The sequence below is a fragment of the Typopeltis vanoorti genome, chromosome 11 (genome assembly GCF_054136105.1).
Source record: "Typopeltis vanoorti isolate ZY-2024b chromosome 11, IOZ_Tvanoo_1.0, whole genome shotgun sequence".
NCBI lineage: Eukaryota > Metazoa > Arthropoda > Arachnida > Uropygi > Thelyphonidae > Typopeltis > Typopeltis vanoorti.
In genome coordinates this window covers 50,222,283-50,240,517 of record NC_143559.1, presented here as the reverse complement: position 1 = coordinate 50,240,517, position 18,235 = coordinate 50,222,283, and the positions used below count along the sequence as shown (strand labels likewise).

Genomic DNA, 18,235 nt, shown 5'->3' with positions numbered 1-18,235 from the left:
TGAAGATGGCAATGTGATGTTGCCAAAATATAGGTGGTATTTATTAAAGTTTCTTTTAATTAATATTCCAGTATACATTGTAAATTCCTTAAATAATTTAATAGCCATGTGTTACCAACGTATAAACCTATCTACAAGAATGACTTGTTTATTGGAGGTTTGAAGTGGCCTGAAAAAGTTCCATATTTGGTCTCTAGAGCAGAATTTCCAGAATATGTAAAAAATAAAATAAAAAATAATTTTAAATTTAAAAATCCCTTAGCTCATCCATGAAACTAACTGTACTACAGGTCTAAACACCTTTCATGGATTAATGGCATATAAAAATGATAGAAGAGTGGAACTACTAAAATAAAAATAACCAATTATAGACCAATCAGTATCTCTTGAGTAGTCATTAAGGTGCTGCAGAGGGCTAATTAGGACCTGAATCTTGGGGCGGGGGGGGTAGACTACACCTTGTTTCTCTAAGAACAACAAAGCTTTGCTAAAACATTATCTCTTTAGCAATTTGAACATTTTATAATTAGAACAACTGCAGAAACTGATACAAGAAATGGAATCAATCATGTGCAACACTTCTGACTTCTGGATTTTGCCAATGAATCTGAGAGGATTCCGCAATGGAGGTTGTTATACAAACTCAAAGGTATAGATATGTAAAATTGGCTTGTGGCATTGATAGGAGAATGGATGGAAATGCTGAATCTAAGAGAAAGCTACCAGTAGAGTACTTCAGGATTCCGCACTTGGGTTACTGTTACTTCACCTAACAGTAAAACACAAAGTTTCGTTTAGGGGAAAAAACACGCTGACTAAGTCAACATTTGTATAAAAATTATTATATTTCTTTTGTAGACTGATTTAATATTTTTGCACCATAAATTATTTCACCTCCCTTTTTCCACATAATGGTCAGTTTTGTTTTGTAATAAAAAAAAGGCATTAGCAATGAAGGCTTTCATTTGCTCTTCTCACAGATTTGATACAGTATGATTATATGAAAGAGATGTGATAAAAATTTATTGCATATATTATTTTTATTTAAATATCTACTGTTTACAAACATAACTGCATATGATGCAAATAAACAAGCACCTTTTTTCTGCTTTCAAGTTACTCCATGAATCATTCCTCTGGGATAAATAAAGAATGTAATTGCATGGTGAATATCAGTCTTTTAAGTGAGAATGCTGGTTGTCACAGAATAGAAAATGATGGCTTGCACTACACATCATTTGATTTCAACGATATCATTCATTCTTAGGGTGATCACACATCAATGTGAGGCTCATATTATATCTTGACAAGATATAACAAGCAGTAGAGTGAGGAATAAAGGCCCTCAATACAGTAAGGATTAAGCTGGTTATTAGTTCAGTGAAGATGTTTGTCAGCACGGTTAGCCTAGTGGCTATGTACTTTGCAACCATATGCCTGGGTAAGAAGTGCCCTAGGTTTGATTCCTGTCGATGACGTGAGAAGCACAAGGATCTTCTTCATCCATAGCCATGTTAGCCAGTCTTGGGCATGGACAGCAGGTCCCCCCCCCCAGTTTATCTGGGGGTTTCATCCCTCAAGCAGGCAAACTGGCTCCATGAACACACAGATACAGTCATGAATATCGCCCTTAGGAGATGCAGCAGAGGAGTGATGAACCAGCTGCATTAATATGACAGTAACCCCTCATTAGGAGGAGACTCCACCCATCCTAAAAGGTTGAGAAGGACAGGATAAAAGATGTTTGGATTAAGACAGCAAAATCATAAAAAGGAGGCATAAAAATTCCAGAGGACATTCCAGGTGACACTTTTGTAGTGCTAACAGGTACAAGGCTGAGATTGGCTTAGAGGAGGATGGTCTGTAGAAAGAAAGACTTGGATAAGATTATGATCACAGTTGCCAAGAGGTGAGCAAACACCTAGTATATATTTAGGAGAGCTGATTAAGAAAAGGCCCAGAGTGTTGGAAGAATGATGAGACTTGTCTGGTATTCTGGCTAATAGGTTAATCATTAATGACAGATCATGAGTGATAACAGATGATTCAGTTTCCCTTCCAACTTGATCTGTGAAGTTAAAGGGGAAGACAGTCAGTTTATGTTATGGACATTAAAGTGTAGCCACCTAATGACAGGTTGGATAGATTTTGGCAATGGATATTTATCCTGTCGGCTGCATTTGGTACTTTGCCAGCCTGGCTGGCCAAGTGGTTAGCATATCTGCTCTTCAGCCAAAAGGCTGCGGGTTTGAATCTCACCATGGGCATGGATGTTTGTGATTGTCTGTGAAACTACTAGTGATGGTGGTGGGAAGAAGATGGTGTTGGTTTGGATGATGATGGTAGTTGCAGTTCGCTGTAGTTGGTGGATTGAGTAGTGGAGACAGAGTTGTAGAGTAAGTGCCCTCCCTCGATGAGTCTTTGGACTCCTTAGAGGTGTCACATAATAACATCTAATTTGATGAAAGCACACATTCTTCAGAAATTAACAACTTTCCCAACTTCCCTTTCTGCATTCTGCAGAAAGAGAAGTTGGGAAAGTTGAGGGCTGCAGTCATGGAGGATACCAACTGCAGTTCAGTTAAGAATAGCAGATCAAGTTTTGATGTTTGTCAAGTAGTAGTGTATATCATTAATATTTATACTGTCTCAGATGTTTTGGTGATGGAAGAAATTCTGGTATTATTTTTATTTTTGTAATGATATATCCCAGTAAGTTAGTGGGCATTCCATGAAGTGATTACATGATTGTATTGTTTTGAAGAACATTTCCTTTATGTGAGAACCATTCCAATAAGGAGAAGTCAATAAATAATAACAATAGGAAGAACATTAAAAATGCCACTAATTTTTGGAACATATTTGTCGTATTAATTTTTGTCAGTAGAATGTCCCTTTATATTATATTCTTGTGTTATTTTAAAGATTTTGTTTAAAAATTTAAAATAAAAAAATATATTCTATTTGTCAAGTGTGCAAGTACTCACCAGGCATCAAAATCTACTCACCACAGGTGAGTAGATAAAATATAAAGATAAAGCATGATGAGGTTTCATGGGATGGCCTACAGAAGAATTTTTTTAAATACATGCCAGGAGAGAGAGAGAGAGAGAGAGAGAGAGAGAGAGAGAGAGAGAGCAAATATTACCCCTGTAAGCTGAGTAAGAGTGTTGTTAACAAGAATTATATTTTTTGCTTGGAGAGTGAACTACTGGAATGGGTTACCCAGAGGTTGTAAGTGCAATATTAGTGAATATGTTTAACAGATGTCATAATGCAAACATGATATTAAGAAGTTCATCATCATCATCAGTGGTTCTAACAGAGCTTTAAATGCCACCTTCCAAGCATCCTTGGATTTTGTAACCATAACTCTTTAATATAAGGTGGTTAAGCCCTATCTGCTCTTAACCAACAGGTTAAGAGCAGATAAGGCTCTTAACCATCAGGTTAAGAGCCCTATCTAACCTATAAGTACTTCATATGGCCAGCTTGAGTATGAAATGAAAAACCCGAGCCTCTAGTAGGAAAAAAACCCTGCCACCTCAATATGAGACTGAATAAGTTATCTTCAACTAAAAAGCTCTGATAAAGGTTTCTTTTATCTTCAACAGGATTCAAATCCAGATATTTATCTGTGCATTTGATTTGAATCTCTGACATTTGATTTCTTTAGCACTGAATGAAAGTTTTTGCTCTCTTAAGGCTTCTGTCTGGTCTCTGAATAGAACCAACCAGATTGAAACAGCTGTCAGGCCAGTGAAAGCTTTAAAAAATACACAAATGAAGAAAAGAGCAAAGCTAATAATAATGGCAAATATCTGTTGGATTTCTGCTCAGGACATGGACTGGTTATTACTAACACCATGTTCCAACATAAAAATGTGCACAAACTCACATGGAGAGAAGAGGCTAGGAATAAGAAAAGTCTCATTGACTATGTTATTGTTGATAGTGATGTTTTCTCCTTGGTGCAGGACACCAGAGTGTACAGAGGATTTGAAATTGGAAGTGATCACTATTTAGTCTTGAGCAGGATAAAATTGAATTTCATATTGAAAAGAATAACATGTAAGAAAGTTTTAAAGCGAATAAAAGTTGACCAGCTCTCAGATGTGAACTGTAGACTAAAATACACAAAGATTATTGAAGAAAAAATGAAAGAGTTTGAGAACAGGAATCAAACCTTGGAGATTCAGTGGCAAACTCTGAAGAAAACATTGATTGATTCTGCCAGAGAGGCATGTGGTGAGGTTGTCTGCAAGGATAAAAAAAATCAGAACTCCCTGGTGGACACAGGAAGTTAAAGAGGCAGTGAAGAAAAAGAAGAAAGCATACCAAAAGTTACTGTCAAATAAGTCAGCTTGTGCTCTTAGAGAATATAGAGACAAATGCAAGAATGCTAAACACTGTGTAAAACTAGCTAAACAAAAGTCATGGGAGGACTTTGGTAAGAATATAGAAAATAAATATCAAGAAGGTGGCAAAATATTCTGGAGGTTGTTGAAGAAGCTTAAGAATGGAGGAAAGAGTGCTGTAAAAGGAATTAGAGATGATAAAGGTGACATGAAAACACAAGAAAAAGATATCCTTGAAGTATGGAGTAATTACTTTGAAAAACTGCTAATTGAAACAAGCAGTGATGACAGCACAGTGGTAAAAAACACTGACCAGGCATGCAGTCAGGAATACATATTCATACTTGAAGTAGAAAAAGCCATCAAAGGCTTGAAATGTGGAAAGGCAGCAGGAGTAGATGATATTCGACCAGAAATGCTGAAGTATAGTGATATAAGAGTCTTACAGTGGCTGCACTGCATAGTTCAGACAGCCTGGACAGAGGGACGAATTCCCGATGATTGGAGCAGACCTCTCATAGTACCCATATATAAAAACGGAAATAAAACTGCATGTGAGAATTACAGAGATATTTCCCTACTGAGTGTTCCTGGCAAGATCTATGCAAGTATACTTGAGAAACGGTTGAGAAGAATTGTGGAAGAAACGCTTCGTGAAGAACAAGCTGGATTCAGGCCAAATAGAGGCTGTCAGGATCAGATCTTCACTTTACGACAAATAGTCGAGAAAGCATGGGAATATAACAAAGATCTGTATTTAAGTTTTGTCGATCTGGAAAAGGCATATGACAAGGTGCCAAGAGAGAAGCTATTCAATATGCTGCAGTTATATGGTGTCAATGGGGCATTATATCAAGCAATACTTAGTCTTTATTTGAGTTGTAAGTCAGCAGTTAGAATTGAAGGAAGTACAGGAAGATGGTTTAATGTTAAATCTGGTGTGAGACAAGGATGTACATTATCCCCTCTGTTATTTATTATCTATATGGATCACATTATGAAGGAAAGTGGTATTAAACATGATATCAAAATTGGAGATGTTAATGTCAGCTCTTTGCTTTATGCGAACGAATACTTCTAAATAAATCTGCTATGAGTCTGCAAGATTCCTTGACTAAATTGAATAACTGTTGTAATAGATATGGTATGGAGGTCAGCAATAAAAAGACAAAGACAATGAAAATAGGCAGAATCACTGAAAATGTCAACTGTTGTGAATGGAGAACCTGTGGAACAAGTAAAACATTTCAGCTATTTAGGCACGATTTTTACTGAAGATGGTAAATTAAATGTAGAAATAGACAACAGAATTAGCAAAGCTGGTATGGTGGGAAGTCAATTGAATAAATTCATATGGAATAAGAGAGAAATTATTCGTAACACTAAATTAGCTGTATACAAGACGGTGTTCAAACCAGTTTTAACTTATGGATCTGAGAGCTGGGTCAGAAGTAAAACACTTGACCAAAGACTAGAGACCGCAGATATGAGAGTCATGAGAAAGATTAGAGGCGTGAACAGATGGCATCAATGGCAATATCATATTAAAAACGAGGATATTAGGAAAGAACTTGACATTGTCTGCATCCAGGAATGCATTAGCAGAGCTAATCTCAGGTGGTATGGTCACTTAAACAGAATGGGCGAGGAAAGATTAGCAAAACAAGTGTTCTCTGTCAGGTTGGCAGCAAAACGACCCAGAGGAAGACCAAGATATAGGTGGATTGATATGGTACAAAGTGCCTTAGACAATAGAAATATAAGATCTGATAATGTTGGAGTCTTGACAAGTAACAGACTGATTTGGAGGAAAATTGTAGATAGGAAATTAATAATGATGTAATTTTTTTCATGTAGTACTATCATATCCTGTACACCCCTTGAGGGTACATGCAGGAATTTGATGATGATGATGAAATATGGGCACTTGAGTAGCGGTCGTGTTCTTTTAAGTAGTGCAAGCTAAGGCAACTCTGATGCTGAGGATTGTATTCTCGTAAGCTCTCAGGTCAAATTTTATGAAACTTTCACGAGTTTCTACAACCATTCAGCTTTGAAATAATGATGGATCTTTAATATTCACTTTTCCTATGTAATTCAGATCCAGATATTTCCAACAGAAGGGTATCATTGAAACTGAGCTACAGATGCTCTGTTCAATAAAGATAACCAGATGATGATGATGATGATGATGATAATACATAAATCTAGCTATATTCATAAAAATCAAAGCAGCAATCTAAGAGACCAATTTTCTAATTATGGCTAAAAAAACAGGGCTTTTGTATAAGTATATCACAGCTTGCTCTTTTTCATGTTGAACATATTAAAAATAAATAAATAAATAATCAGTAACAGTTAACAAAAAGTCACAACTTCAATAACGAATTTTAATGAATTTCCTATGTACACTTACCAAAAGTTTTCCATTGAATATATTATGTATAAACTTTGCCATTACTTGTTCAGGATTAGTGAATACTTCTTCCATTGTTGCTTGACATCTTGTACAAAGAGGTACAATATCTGCAAAGATATTTGGACCTAATGATGCTCCCTGAAATTATGGAAAACAAAATATTCATGTAACAAAGAGGGAAAAAAAATCCTTCTCTCTCTCTCTCACCCCATATTATTCACCTAACAAAAGATATCCAAAGACCAAAGAAATCATTTAAAACAGTTTTTTTTGAAAAATAGAACAATATGAAGAAACTTACCAATTGGCTCTCTGCTATAAAAACATCTATGCAATGTGAGTATCCCTGTTAAAGAATGAAAACTACCTTAAAAGCTGAACATTTCTGATAAGCTAAAACACATACAAACAAAAACCTTTCTACACTGCTCTCTATAGTATACTATAAAAGTTCTATTAATGAAGAAAGAATATATTAGCAAATCTCATTAGGCAATGTTTCTTTACATAAAACTTAAAAGCAACTATACTTAATAATTGGTCAGTCGAGGTATTCAATTGAACAGTTCATCAGAGTCCGTGTGTTGAGGTTTAAGTGCTGTGAAGAACTCATATTGGAAGTTTAATGGAATAATATCAGCACTGAGAAAGGATTAAAACTAATTTTAACGCTTCCAATATTTCATCTCAGTCACAGAGATATCTTCAGGGATTACAAAAAATTTTCTGTGACAACACACAAAGACAATACAACAGTGAGTGAAACTAAAGTCCTATCTAGATGGTGTGCCCTAGGATGTAAAGAGGGATCTCTGATAATTAATGTTTCCCAAATTTTGGGAAGTTTTATGCAACCGTATTTGTTTAAATTAGGTTGATTCCTGAGTGCAGATGTGAAGATTCAAAGAACAGTCTTTCTTTTTTTTTTTTTTTCGAATTTACTATGGTCGAGCATGGTGGTTTTTTCCAGGAGATCCTGTGGGTTGTATCCAAACAATGGTCTGCAAGGCCAGATTGACCATAATCATGATAGCAGATGATGTATGACTTGCGTTCTTCTAACCGGATGGTTGCTGATCTGCCTGTCTGTCCGAAGTAAGCCAGTTTATATGAACAAGGTACTCTATATACTCCAGGCACTGAGAGAGGAGGGAGCTGATCTTTGGTGAAACGGATAAGGATAGCAAGTTTACGGTGGGCTCAAAAGTTGTATGGAGGTTGTACTTTGTTAACAATCTGGCTATGTTTTCTGATGTGCTACGGATGTAAGGTATGGTGATGGCATTTCTGAAGTCCTTCTGAAGAGATGGTCAGGGAATAGGGAAGGACTTGATTATTTTTTTTAATTCTAATCATTGTAGCTATTGGAAAGGAAGGTGTTGTGTATGTGTTTGAGTTTGCTTAAAGGGCAGTGTCACTGGAACAAAAACTGTGGGCTCTATTGGCTAGAGTTTTAATAATGCATATTGTTGAGAGGGGTGGTGGGAGAGTTTGTGAATGTATCTATTGTTATTTTTCTTTTCCATCGTAAACTGGATTCTTGGATGTAGAATATTGAGGTGACTGAGGAAGGAGTCTAATGTGTCTAGGCCATGAGGCCAAATAGAGAACACATCATCTACATATCTTAGCCAGGGAAACCGATGGCAGTTCCCTCTATCTGTTTGTAGATTTTGTTCTTCCAAGAAAAATAACCAGATTTGATTGCAAAGGAAAAGAGCTCTAAGATATCAAAAGGGAAAAAAAAGATGCCTTAACACTCTTTTTTAAGAGTGTTAAGATGTCAATTAGGGGAATATTGGTAAACAATGAGATGATATCAAAGCTGACCAATATGTCAGTATTGGTCAGCTTAAGTGGGTAGAGTTTTTTTACATAAGATGTGGTAAGACCAGTGAGGAAGGTCAAAGAGTTAGCTAGCTACTTTGACAATTTGTAGTAAGGAGCATTAGTGGCATCTACTATAGGTCTTGGGTGGGAGAATTAGGTTTGTGGATTTTAGTTAAACCGTATATATATGGGGGGAATGAGAACCAAAAGGTTTGAGTTTTTTTGTAATGTCAGGAGGCCAGAGGACACTTTTTTTTAAATAGGTTTTTTAATTTTTTAACTTGAGTTTTTGTGGGATCGTGTTCAAGTGGTATGTAGGTAGAGCGATCCCAGAGAATAATGTCCATTTTTCGATTATATTCTGAAGCATTACAAACGACTCTGGGATTATCTTTATCAGCTCTGGTGATGACGATACTTTTTTCTTTCCATAATTTTCTGAGGGCAGAGAGTTGTCTGGAAGAAAAATTAATTTTTGGAGGTGACAACTGGGAGAGGATGTTAGTTACATGAAGTCTGATGTTATTGGTTTCCGGAGATAAGTATCCAATACCGGAACTTCTTTAGGTGCGACGGCAAAATTGTGGCCGAGGCTTAGGACACTAACATCATCTTCGCTGAGTCTTTTAGATGATAGGTTGACTACTGGATAGAGCGGTTGAACTTGAGATAGTGGTTTCGATTTACAAAGGTTATTAAACTTTCTGATGTGCTTATTTTTTTATTTTTTGGAATTCTTTCTGACGGAAGCCTCTGAGATGCCAAAGAGAATGGAACAAAGTTCAGGATTGAGTACAGCAGAGAGCTCCGATTGTAACAAGCCAATGGCAGCGTTTGTCGTAGTGAGGCCTAGCGAGAGCAGATTGCCACAACTCGTGGCAATCTGCTCTCATAATAGAGCCAGACTAGCATGTTTGTATATCCGGAGGGCTTTGATTTAAATTTGATTTAAGTCAAACACAGTTAGGAATAACTCTTGAGTCCAGACATCTTTTTAAAAAGGCCAGCTGATTTAATTGTCTCAATAAGCGTAGTTTTGACTTACCATATTGTTTTGCTTTGCATGCTATTTCTTCACCATGAATGATCAGAATCCGTGTGTTGAGGCTTAAGTGCTGTGAAGAATTCTGTTGGAGGTTTAATGGAACATTATCAGCACTGAGAAAGGATTAAAACTAATTTTAATGCTTCTAATATTTCTGGAACCATAAACTTGCTACCCTTATCCATTCCACCAAAGATCAGCTCCCTCCTCCCTCAGTGCCTGGAGTATATAGAGTACCTTGTTCCTGTAAACTGGCTTACTTCAGACAGACAGGCAGATCAGCAACCATCCGGTTAGAATAACACAAATCTTACATCTGCAATCACGATTATGGTCACTCTGGCCTTGCAGACCATTGTTTGGATACAACCCACAGGATCTCCAGGAAAAAAACCACCATGCTCCACCATAGTAAATTCAAAAAAAAAGAAAGACTGTTCTTTGAATCTGCATCTGCACTCAGGAATCAACCTAATTTAAACAAATACAGTTACATAAAACTTCCCAAAATTTGGGAAACATTAATTATCAGAGATCCCTCTTTACATCCTAGGCCACCTGCAAACACCCATAGAGGGCACACCACCTAGATAGGACTTTAGTTTCACTCATTGTTGTATTGTATTTGTGTGTGTTGTCACAAAAAGTTTTTTTGTAATCCCTGATGTCTTTGTGACTGAGACAAAATATTGGAAGCATTAAAATTACCGTATTTGCTGGCGTATAAGACTCACTTTTTTCTTTGAAAATAGGTCTGAAAAACAGAGTGCGTCATATACGCCGATACTCAGTTTTTTTATTACTTTCATTTCTGGAAATTTTCTCAGTTTCAAGTTACGCAATTTCTTTCTTGCTCCCTTGTGGTGTTTGAGAACATTCTAGTTATGTAGAGTTCAGTGGATGTGCATGCGATGTCATCATGATAAATTTCTGCCATTAAATTTTCTCTAAATATCTTGGCAGATTATGGCTGAAAAAGTCAGCATTGCTACAATATTGCATACAAGCTATGTATACAAGCCATGATTGCGTATGCTAAAGAACATGGAAACAGGGCTGCAGAGAGGCATTTGGGCCACCCGCCCCCAACTGAGAAAATGATAAGAACTTATGTATATTATTTCTGGGAAAACTCCCATGATAAGAACTTGGCAGAATCAGGAAGAGGATCTAAAAAAACAACTCACAGTAAACATAACCTACGAAGTGGAACTGCAAAATGGCCAGAACTTGAGGCAGAACTGAATACTTGGATTTTAGACCACAGAAAAACGGGACTTTCAGCGGGTCTACAAAAATGATTATTCATCAAGCGAAAGTGATGGCCACTAGCAGAGGGATCACTAACTTTACTGGATCAACATCATAGTGTTCAAGATTCATGAAGAGAAACCAGCTATGTATGCAAACTAAAACAAAAATATCACAAAAGATAACAGCTGAATATGAAGAAATAATTATCAAATTTCATTGATTCGTCATTAATGCAAGGAAATGAGAAAATTTTGAACTTGCGCAAATAGAAAACATTATTATTACTATTATTATTACTACGTGACACCTCCAGGGAGTCCAAGGACTCATCATAGGGAGGGCACACTACTCTACTTCGCTAGATGCATCTCATCCTCTCCACTACTTAATTCTCCAACTACAATGCTACTACCATCAACACCATCTATTGTCCATCATCACCACCAACAATAGTATTTTTTGTCTGTAAATGGCATGTGTTCTGAAGGCCGATTTGTCTGTATGTGGGATGAAAAACCCGAGTTTCCGGGAGAAAAATCCCTGCTACCACCGTATGAGATTGGCTAACTCACCTTCAACTGAAAAAGCCCATATAAGGATTCCCCTCATCACGACAAGAATCGAACCCAGGTCTTTGCAATCAAAGAGCGCAATGTTCCGTTGTTCTTCTAATTGGGCTACGGCAGCCTCTAACATGGACAAGGTTCTGCTGACTTTTGATGTGCCCTCAAACATAACCTAGTTAGATTGGGTATTTGTTGAAAGTAGACCTACTTATTACTTTATATTTGAAATACTGTAAATTCATTATAATATTCAGTGATAAAGTTTTTTTCCTAAAAAATGTGTACAAACAAGGAAGTGCGTCTTATATGTAGGCAAATACGGTAGTTTTAATCCTTTCTCAGTGCTGATAATATTCCATTAACCTCTCTACTAGCCTAGGTAGATGAAATAGTGACACCAACTTGCACTTCTTATCCATGTTATTCAATAGGTGTTACAGAATCATATCCAGATTTATCTGGATATATATATATATATATATATATATATATATATATATATATATATATCCTCAGAGTTAAATCAGAACCTCAAGTGTAGAGAATGAAATGAGAGAAGACTAGATGGTAAGCAAGCAAGAAATATATGAGAAGTTAAACTAGATGTCAATAAGGCAATAAGACTTAATGACATCACGTGTCTTAAGGGAATGTTCCAGGGAGTCAGCATCAGCCTTAGCCTACCTGTTTAACAAGCGTCTGGCAACAGCATAAGTCCCAAAGGAGTGGAAGGAAGGTAAAATTGTTATACTTTACAAAGGTGGTAGCTAGCCTTAGCCTTTATAAGGCTAAGGCTAGCTACAAATTATAGGCCAATCTATATATCGGCCTATACACAAACACAGAGGGGACTGGATGATATAATACCGAGTTGAACAGGCAATTGGCTCTCAGATAGGTATCAGCAAGTTGTTATGGATCTGCAGTATCCCAGAAGACTAAAGTCACTAGTGGTGGGCCACAAGGGTCTGTCTGTCTTGGGACCATCATTATTTAATTTTATATTAATGATTGGGATGGGTTTAACTGGAGATATACAACTGTTTGTAAATGATTCAAAACTGAGAAAAACAAGGAGCAATTAAACAGATGATGTAGCCTTACAGGAGGTCTTGAATAGATTGTATGTGGGCAAGTGAGTGGAATTATCAGTTGAATGTTGCAAAGTATAAGGTTCTGAAATGTGGTACACAATGGGATGCAAAGTATACACTTGGTAAGGAAATTTGGGAGGAAGGTAAGGAGACAGAGACTTTGGGAGAGTGATGGACAAGGATCTCAAGTTCACATTGCAAAAGTTGTAAAATCATCACTGGTTCGTTGTATAAAACCTTGATCAGGCCTCATATGTGCACATATTTGTTCCCTTGGTTTTCATGGTGATGAGGATATACTGGAATGGTCAAGAGATGACTCGCCAAGGTGGTACTGCTCTTTGGAATGTGGGATATGAAGACAAATTGAGGAAAATTGCAGTTTGCAAAGCCTTGTGAATGGAAGAAAGAGAGGGGATATGACGAACATATAAGTTGGTAAAGGATTGTACCAGGTCAATATGGAAGAAATTTTTCACAGAATGGAAGGAGGGGAAGGAGCATCCCCAGAAGCTGTATAAGGAAGATGTAAGCAGGGCCATAAGGAGCAGGTTCTTTCCATGGAGTGATTGGTGAGAATACATTGCCTGAGATTGTGGTGAATGCAGATACATTGAATGAGTTTAAGCATGATTTGATGGGGCTTTGTGTGTAACAGCATGTGCTTCCTGCAATGAGTCTTTTGCTGGTAATAATAACAATAATAACTAAGTTATATACATGTTACTATACTTATGCTGCAAGACCCCATTTTTACTGAATACTATATGGAAGAAATATAAATCCATAGCACAAAGTATAAAAAGCAAGGGAATGCACATAAGTGAATGTAATTATGTACTTATAAAAATGTGAGAATCTCATTTATCTGAGCAAATTAACTTCCAAGCATGAAAGTATCACAAAATTCCCTATCAGTCATCAATTATTTTCTGCAGGTTGCAAGACACTTAGATCTTAGGAGATGAATCAGTGGCTGATGTTATCAAAAGATGACAGTGTGATAATTTTATCTTTATCATTAATGGACACAATAAAAAAAAAAGTCCTAAAAGCCTCAAGTGAAACACGACTTACAAAAAATGCAACAGCCAATTTCATATATAAAAGGATTCTTACCATTTCAAAAATAAATAAATAAAATAAATCTATAGGGTTCTTTGGAAATCTGATGTTAGAGATACTTGATCTCCTTCAAAGCTCAGCTCTTCTATAGACCCTTATCTCCTCTGCCTCTCCCATCCTATTTCACCACATATTAGTGAACAATAATTTAAATTAGAAAAGGAGCATGTTAGACATTAAATGCACATGCCAAAATAAGGTCAAGTATCCATGCTAATAAACAGAGGGAACTTTTGTAGCAGTCCAAATTCTAGTTTAACCATAAATTTAATGAAGACGGAGGCCATTTAATTCTCATAACAAATAGGAATAGTGGTATCTTTCCATTTCTAAAACTTGGTCTGTATCCAGGAAACATTACTCTAACCCATTCTTACTATAGGAAATGACTCCATATGCCATTAACTGATCACTCTCTGCCCATCCCAGCATTTCTAGTCTCTTGTGCACTCTTATTCTGATCTGATCCTGACCACCTCTATTTATCCTGAATGCAGCTCGTTCTTCTTCAAGTTTCTCTTCCACAATCTTTCTCAACCTCTTTTTAGGTATGATTGCATAAATCTTACATGGAATAGTTAGAAAAGAAATTCCTCTGAAATTCTCACATTCAGCTTTATTTCCTTTTCTGTAGACGAGAACTATGAGAGCTCTACTCCAATCATCTGAAATGCAACTTTCTGACCAAGCCCCTCTGAATTACACAGCATATCCACTGCAAAACTTTCATACCTACATACTTAAGCATTTCTGGTTGAATATCATCTACTTCAGCTGCCTTTCCACATTTCGAGTTTTTGTCAGTTCTACTATATATATTATATATACTCTCTTTGCATTCCTCTTGAAAATTTTCTAGTACTGTTTTGTAACTGCTTGGTTTGATTAACAGTCTTTCAAAGTAATTACTTTAGTCATCTAGAATAGCCTTATCTTCAGTTTGCATGTCACCTTTATCACCTTTGATTCCTTTTACAGTGCTCCTTCCTCTATTTTTAAACTTCTTCAATCATTTTGTCACCTTTCTGATATTTATTTTCCATGCTCTTACCAAAGTCTTCCCACGACTTTTGTTTAGCCAATCTTACACATATTTTATCTCTTTCACACTTTTCTCTGTATTCTTTTAGGGCATCTGCCAATTTATTTGCTAGGAACTTTTGCTATGCTTTCTTCTTTTCCAGGATTGTTTCTTTAACTTCGTGTCCACCATGGTGCTCTTATTTTTCTATCCTTGCAGACAATTTCACCACATACCTCCCTAGCTGAATCAATGTCTTCGTCAGAGTTTGCCAGTGAGACTCTAAGGTTTGATTCTTGTTTACAAACTGCTTCAAATTTTCTTCAATAATGTTTGCATAGTTGAGCCTACAATTTACCTGTAAAAGCTGCTGAACTTTAATTCTTTTTAAAACTTTCTTACATACTGTTCTTTTCAATGTGATACATTTTATCCTGCTTAGTACTAAGTAATGGTCACTTCCAATTTCAAATCTTCTGTACACTCTCGTATCCTGAACCAGAATTATGATATCACTATCAATGACGTAGTCAATGAGACTTTTCTTATTTCCATGTGAACTTGTGCATATCTTTATGTTGAAACATGGTGTTAGCAATGACTAGTCAATGTCCTGAGCAGAAGTCTAGTAAATACATACCATTATTATTAGCTTTGCCCTTTTCTCCAAATTTTCCCAAAATGTTCTTATATGCCTCATGGGATTCATTACTACTCTGCTGTTCAGATCTCCAACAAGGACCACTTTTTCCATTTTCTTAATGTCAGCTGCCTGTTCTAATGACTAAAAATTCCTTCTCTTCTTCCTTAGAAGAACCTTCTGTGGGACAATAGGCACAAGTTTCATTGCTCATTTCCCCATTTTGAAGTTTGCCTGCATAACTCTACTTCAAGCTGCCTTCCAATCAAGAAGTTTATCTTCATGTTTGGTGTTGAATGCTATTGCTACTCCTTCCTTTCCTTGACCATTATTGCCTGAAAATAACATCCTATACTGGATTGGAAGAATAAAAGAGAATCTTGCAAAACACTTGGAAGTTCTAGATTATGTAGATAATATAGTTCTAATATCATTAAAGTAAGATCTCATCTGTTTTTGTTTTCATCTCAGTAATGCCAGTTATGTCTATGTGGTACCAATTCTTCTGCAAGTTTGATTTCCTTTCCATTAATACTCCTTATATTGATGGTTCCTATCTTCAGCTCTTCTGATGTTTGATTTATTCTTCTTTTAGATGTTGGGTTTATTCTTCTTCTTCTTCTAGATGTTGAGATGGAGCTTGTTCCAGTAGCTAACTTTTCACTGTTCACCCTCTTTCCCTGATGAAAACAGTGGATGTCTTGTTTAACTGGATAATGCTCCAGCCAGCATGAAATCTCATCATGTTGTACCATCATATGCATTTGTGGTTTAAGAAAGTAAAAGGTACAAGTTGGTCGGCTGTCCCAAATTACCAGTCCATCCTCATTTGTTCAGTACCTAGTATATACCTACTAACAGGACGCACCACATGAAGATAAGGAATGGACATTAGGTCAGAAGGCCCAGTCGGTTCTCTGCATTCCTGAAAGGTGATGTTCAAGTCTCCTCCCAATTAATTGGTTTTGGTCCTTAAGTGACTTATTACTGAAAGCTCTGCCCCTGTCAGTAATAAAAGGCTGTTAGAGGATTCATTATTTGGATATGATTTGGATTCATATTTATTTCAAGTCAAACTTCTTTAGCTGTCATATACAATGCTTCTGATTCTGTGTGTATGTCATGATTTTAATGATATTAGAACTATATTATCTACATAATCTAGAACTTCCAAGTGTTTTGCAAGATTCTCTTTTATTCTTCCAATCCAAAAGGAAAAAGGCAGGAACTATATATGAATAATGAATTGCCAGAAGAACAGGCAAGTTTTAGGAGGTGTAGAGAAACTAGAAACCAAATAGCAAACTTGAGATGGATTATGGAAAGAACAAGAGAAATTTAAAAGGACATATTCATCTGTTATTGATTATAAGAAAGCATTCAACTATGTTAATCAGACTATGAAATACAATGAGAGTAATGGGAATACCAAAGCATTTAATTCTCTTAATCATAGAATTGTATGACAACCAGAAAGCTGCAGTAAAAACAATACATAGAGAAATGGACATTATTCACATAGAGATAAGATTGGATATTGTCACCCTATCTTTTAATATTTATTGCAAATATGTTATGAGAATGACTGATTTAAATGAAAACCAAGCAAGAATTAAAACTGGAGTAGAAAAATATATCACTTGAGATGCAGATAATACAACCCTCATGAAAGAAACTACAGAAGATCTGTAGTGGTTGAGCATTAGTTAAAATGAAAAGCAAAAAAAAGTTGAGCTTAATTTAAATATCAATAAAACAATTGATAGCTTCTGGCAATCTGGATGAATTTATGATTGAGGAAAATAAAACAGAGGTGGTTGAAAGTCAGGATTTACTGAAATCCAGAATAATAAATGATAGTCAATGTGAAGATGAAATTAAAAGAAGGATAAAGTAATGATCTCTCTAGTGGTAATGTATGGGTGTAAAACCTAGATCAAGAAGAAAGACAAAGTGAATTGATTCATTAAAATTACAGACATGCAGGAAACTACACAATCCCACAATGGGCAAGAATGACTAACAAGAAGTATTTAGAGAACAAGCGAACAGAATGTTCCTTGGAAGTACTGAATGTTAAGCAGAAGATTCGGTTCTTTAGCCATATTGTGTGAGCAAAACAATCATCAGGAAAAAGCAGTTGTTAGAGAAGGATGAAAGTATGAGAAGGAGAGGAAGACAGCAAGAAATGAATAGACAATATAAAGGAACTTACAAACATGAAATTATAACTGCTGAAAGTAGAAAAATCAAGTGAGTGGTGAGCCTATGTTCACAAGATCACAAAAAATCAGAAATCACTGAATGGCATAAATATCCATAACCTTTCTTGTAATCCAATTAATCACTGTTAAGAAGCAGTCTAAACATTACATAACCCTTCCTCACATTAGTCCTTAACACATTCTGAGATTTGCAATAACACAACTTTTATACTCTTTATACATTATTTCTTTTATCATTCTTATATAATTATCAGGAATTCCATAACTTAATAATTATCCATAAATGTTTCTCTTAATACTGTCAAAGTGCTTTGACAAAATCTATAAAATTTAGGTATAGGAGGTTCTAAATTCTACATCCTCTGTTTAATTATATTTCTTAAAGCAAAAATGTGATGATTTGTTCTGAAACCAATTTGTTCATGCTTTAATATTTTATTTCATTTTTTATTTATCAAAATTTTTGTAGGTACTGACAAGCTAATACCTCTCTAATTTTCACATTTAGTAAGACTGCCTTTTTCTTTGGAATTATGGTTATCACTGCTATTTTCCACTATCTGGGTAACTTTTTACACTCTAGCACTTTGAAGACCACTTGTATTATTAGCAGCAATTTCTTTAGCTGTCTTATGCATTTCTGTTGCTATATTATAAT

At 35.9% G+C, this 18,235-nt stretch overlaps 1 protein-coding gene across 1 annotated transcript in view; it reads right to left on the bottom strand.

Annotated features, from left to right (window-relative positions):
* Sec10 (Exocyst complex component Sec10) overlaps window positions 1–18,235 on the bottom strand; it is a 225,602-nt gene that overhangs the window by 169,145 nt on the left and 38,222 nt on the right. The window contains exons 6-7 of the mRNA XM_090400320.1: window positions 7,079–7,123; window positions 6,775–6,915 (exon numbers count right to left, since the gene is read on the bottom strand). Coding sequence (XP_090256446.1) covers window positions 6,775–6,915; window positions 7,079–7,123 — 186 coding nt within the window. The remainder of the gene's footprint in view (window positions 1–6,774; window positions 6,916–7,078; window positions 7,124–18,235) is intronic.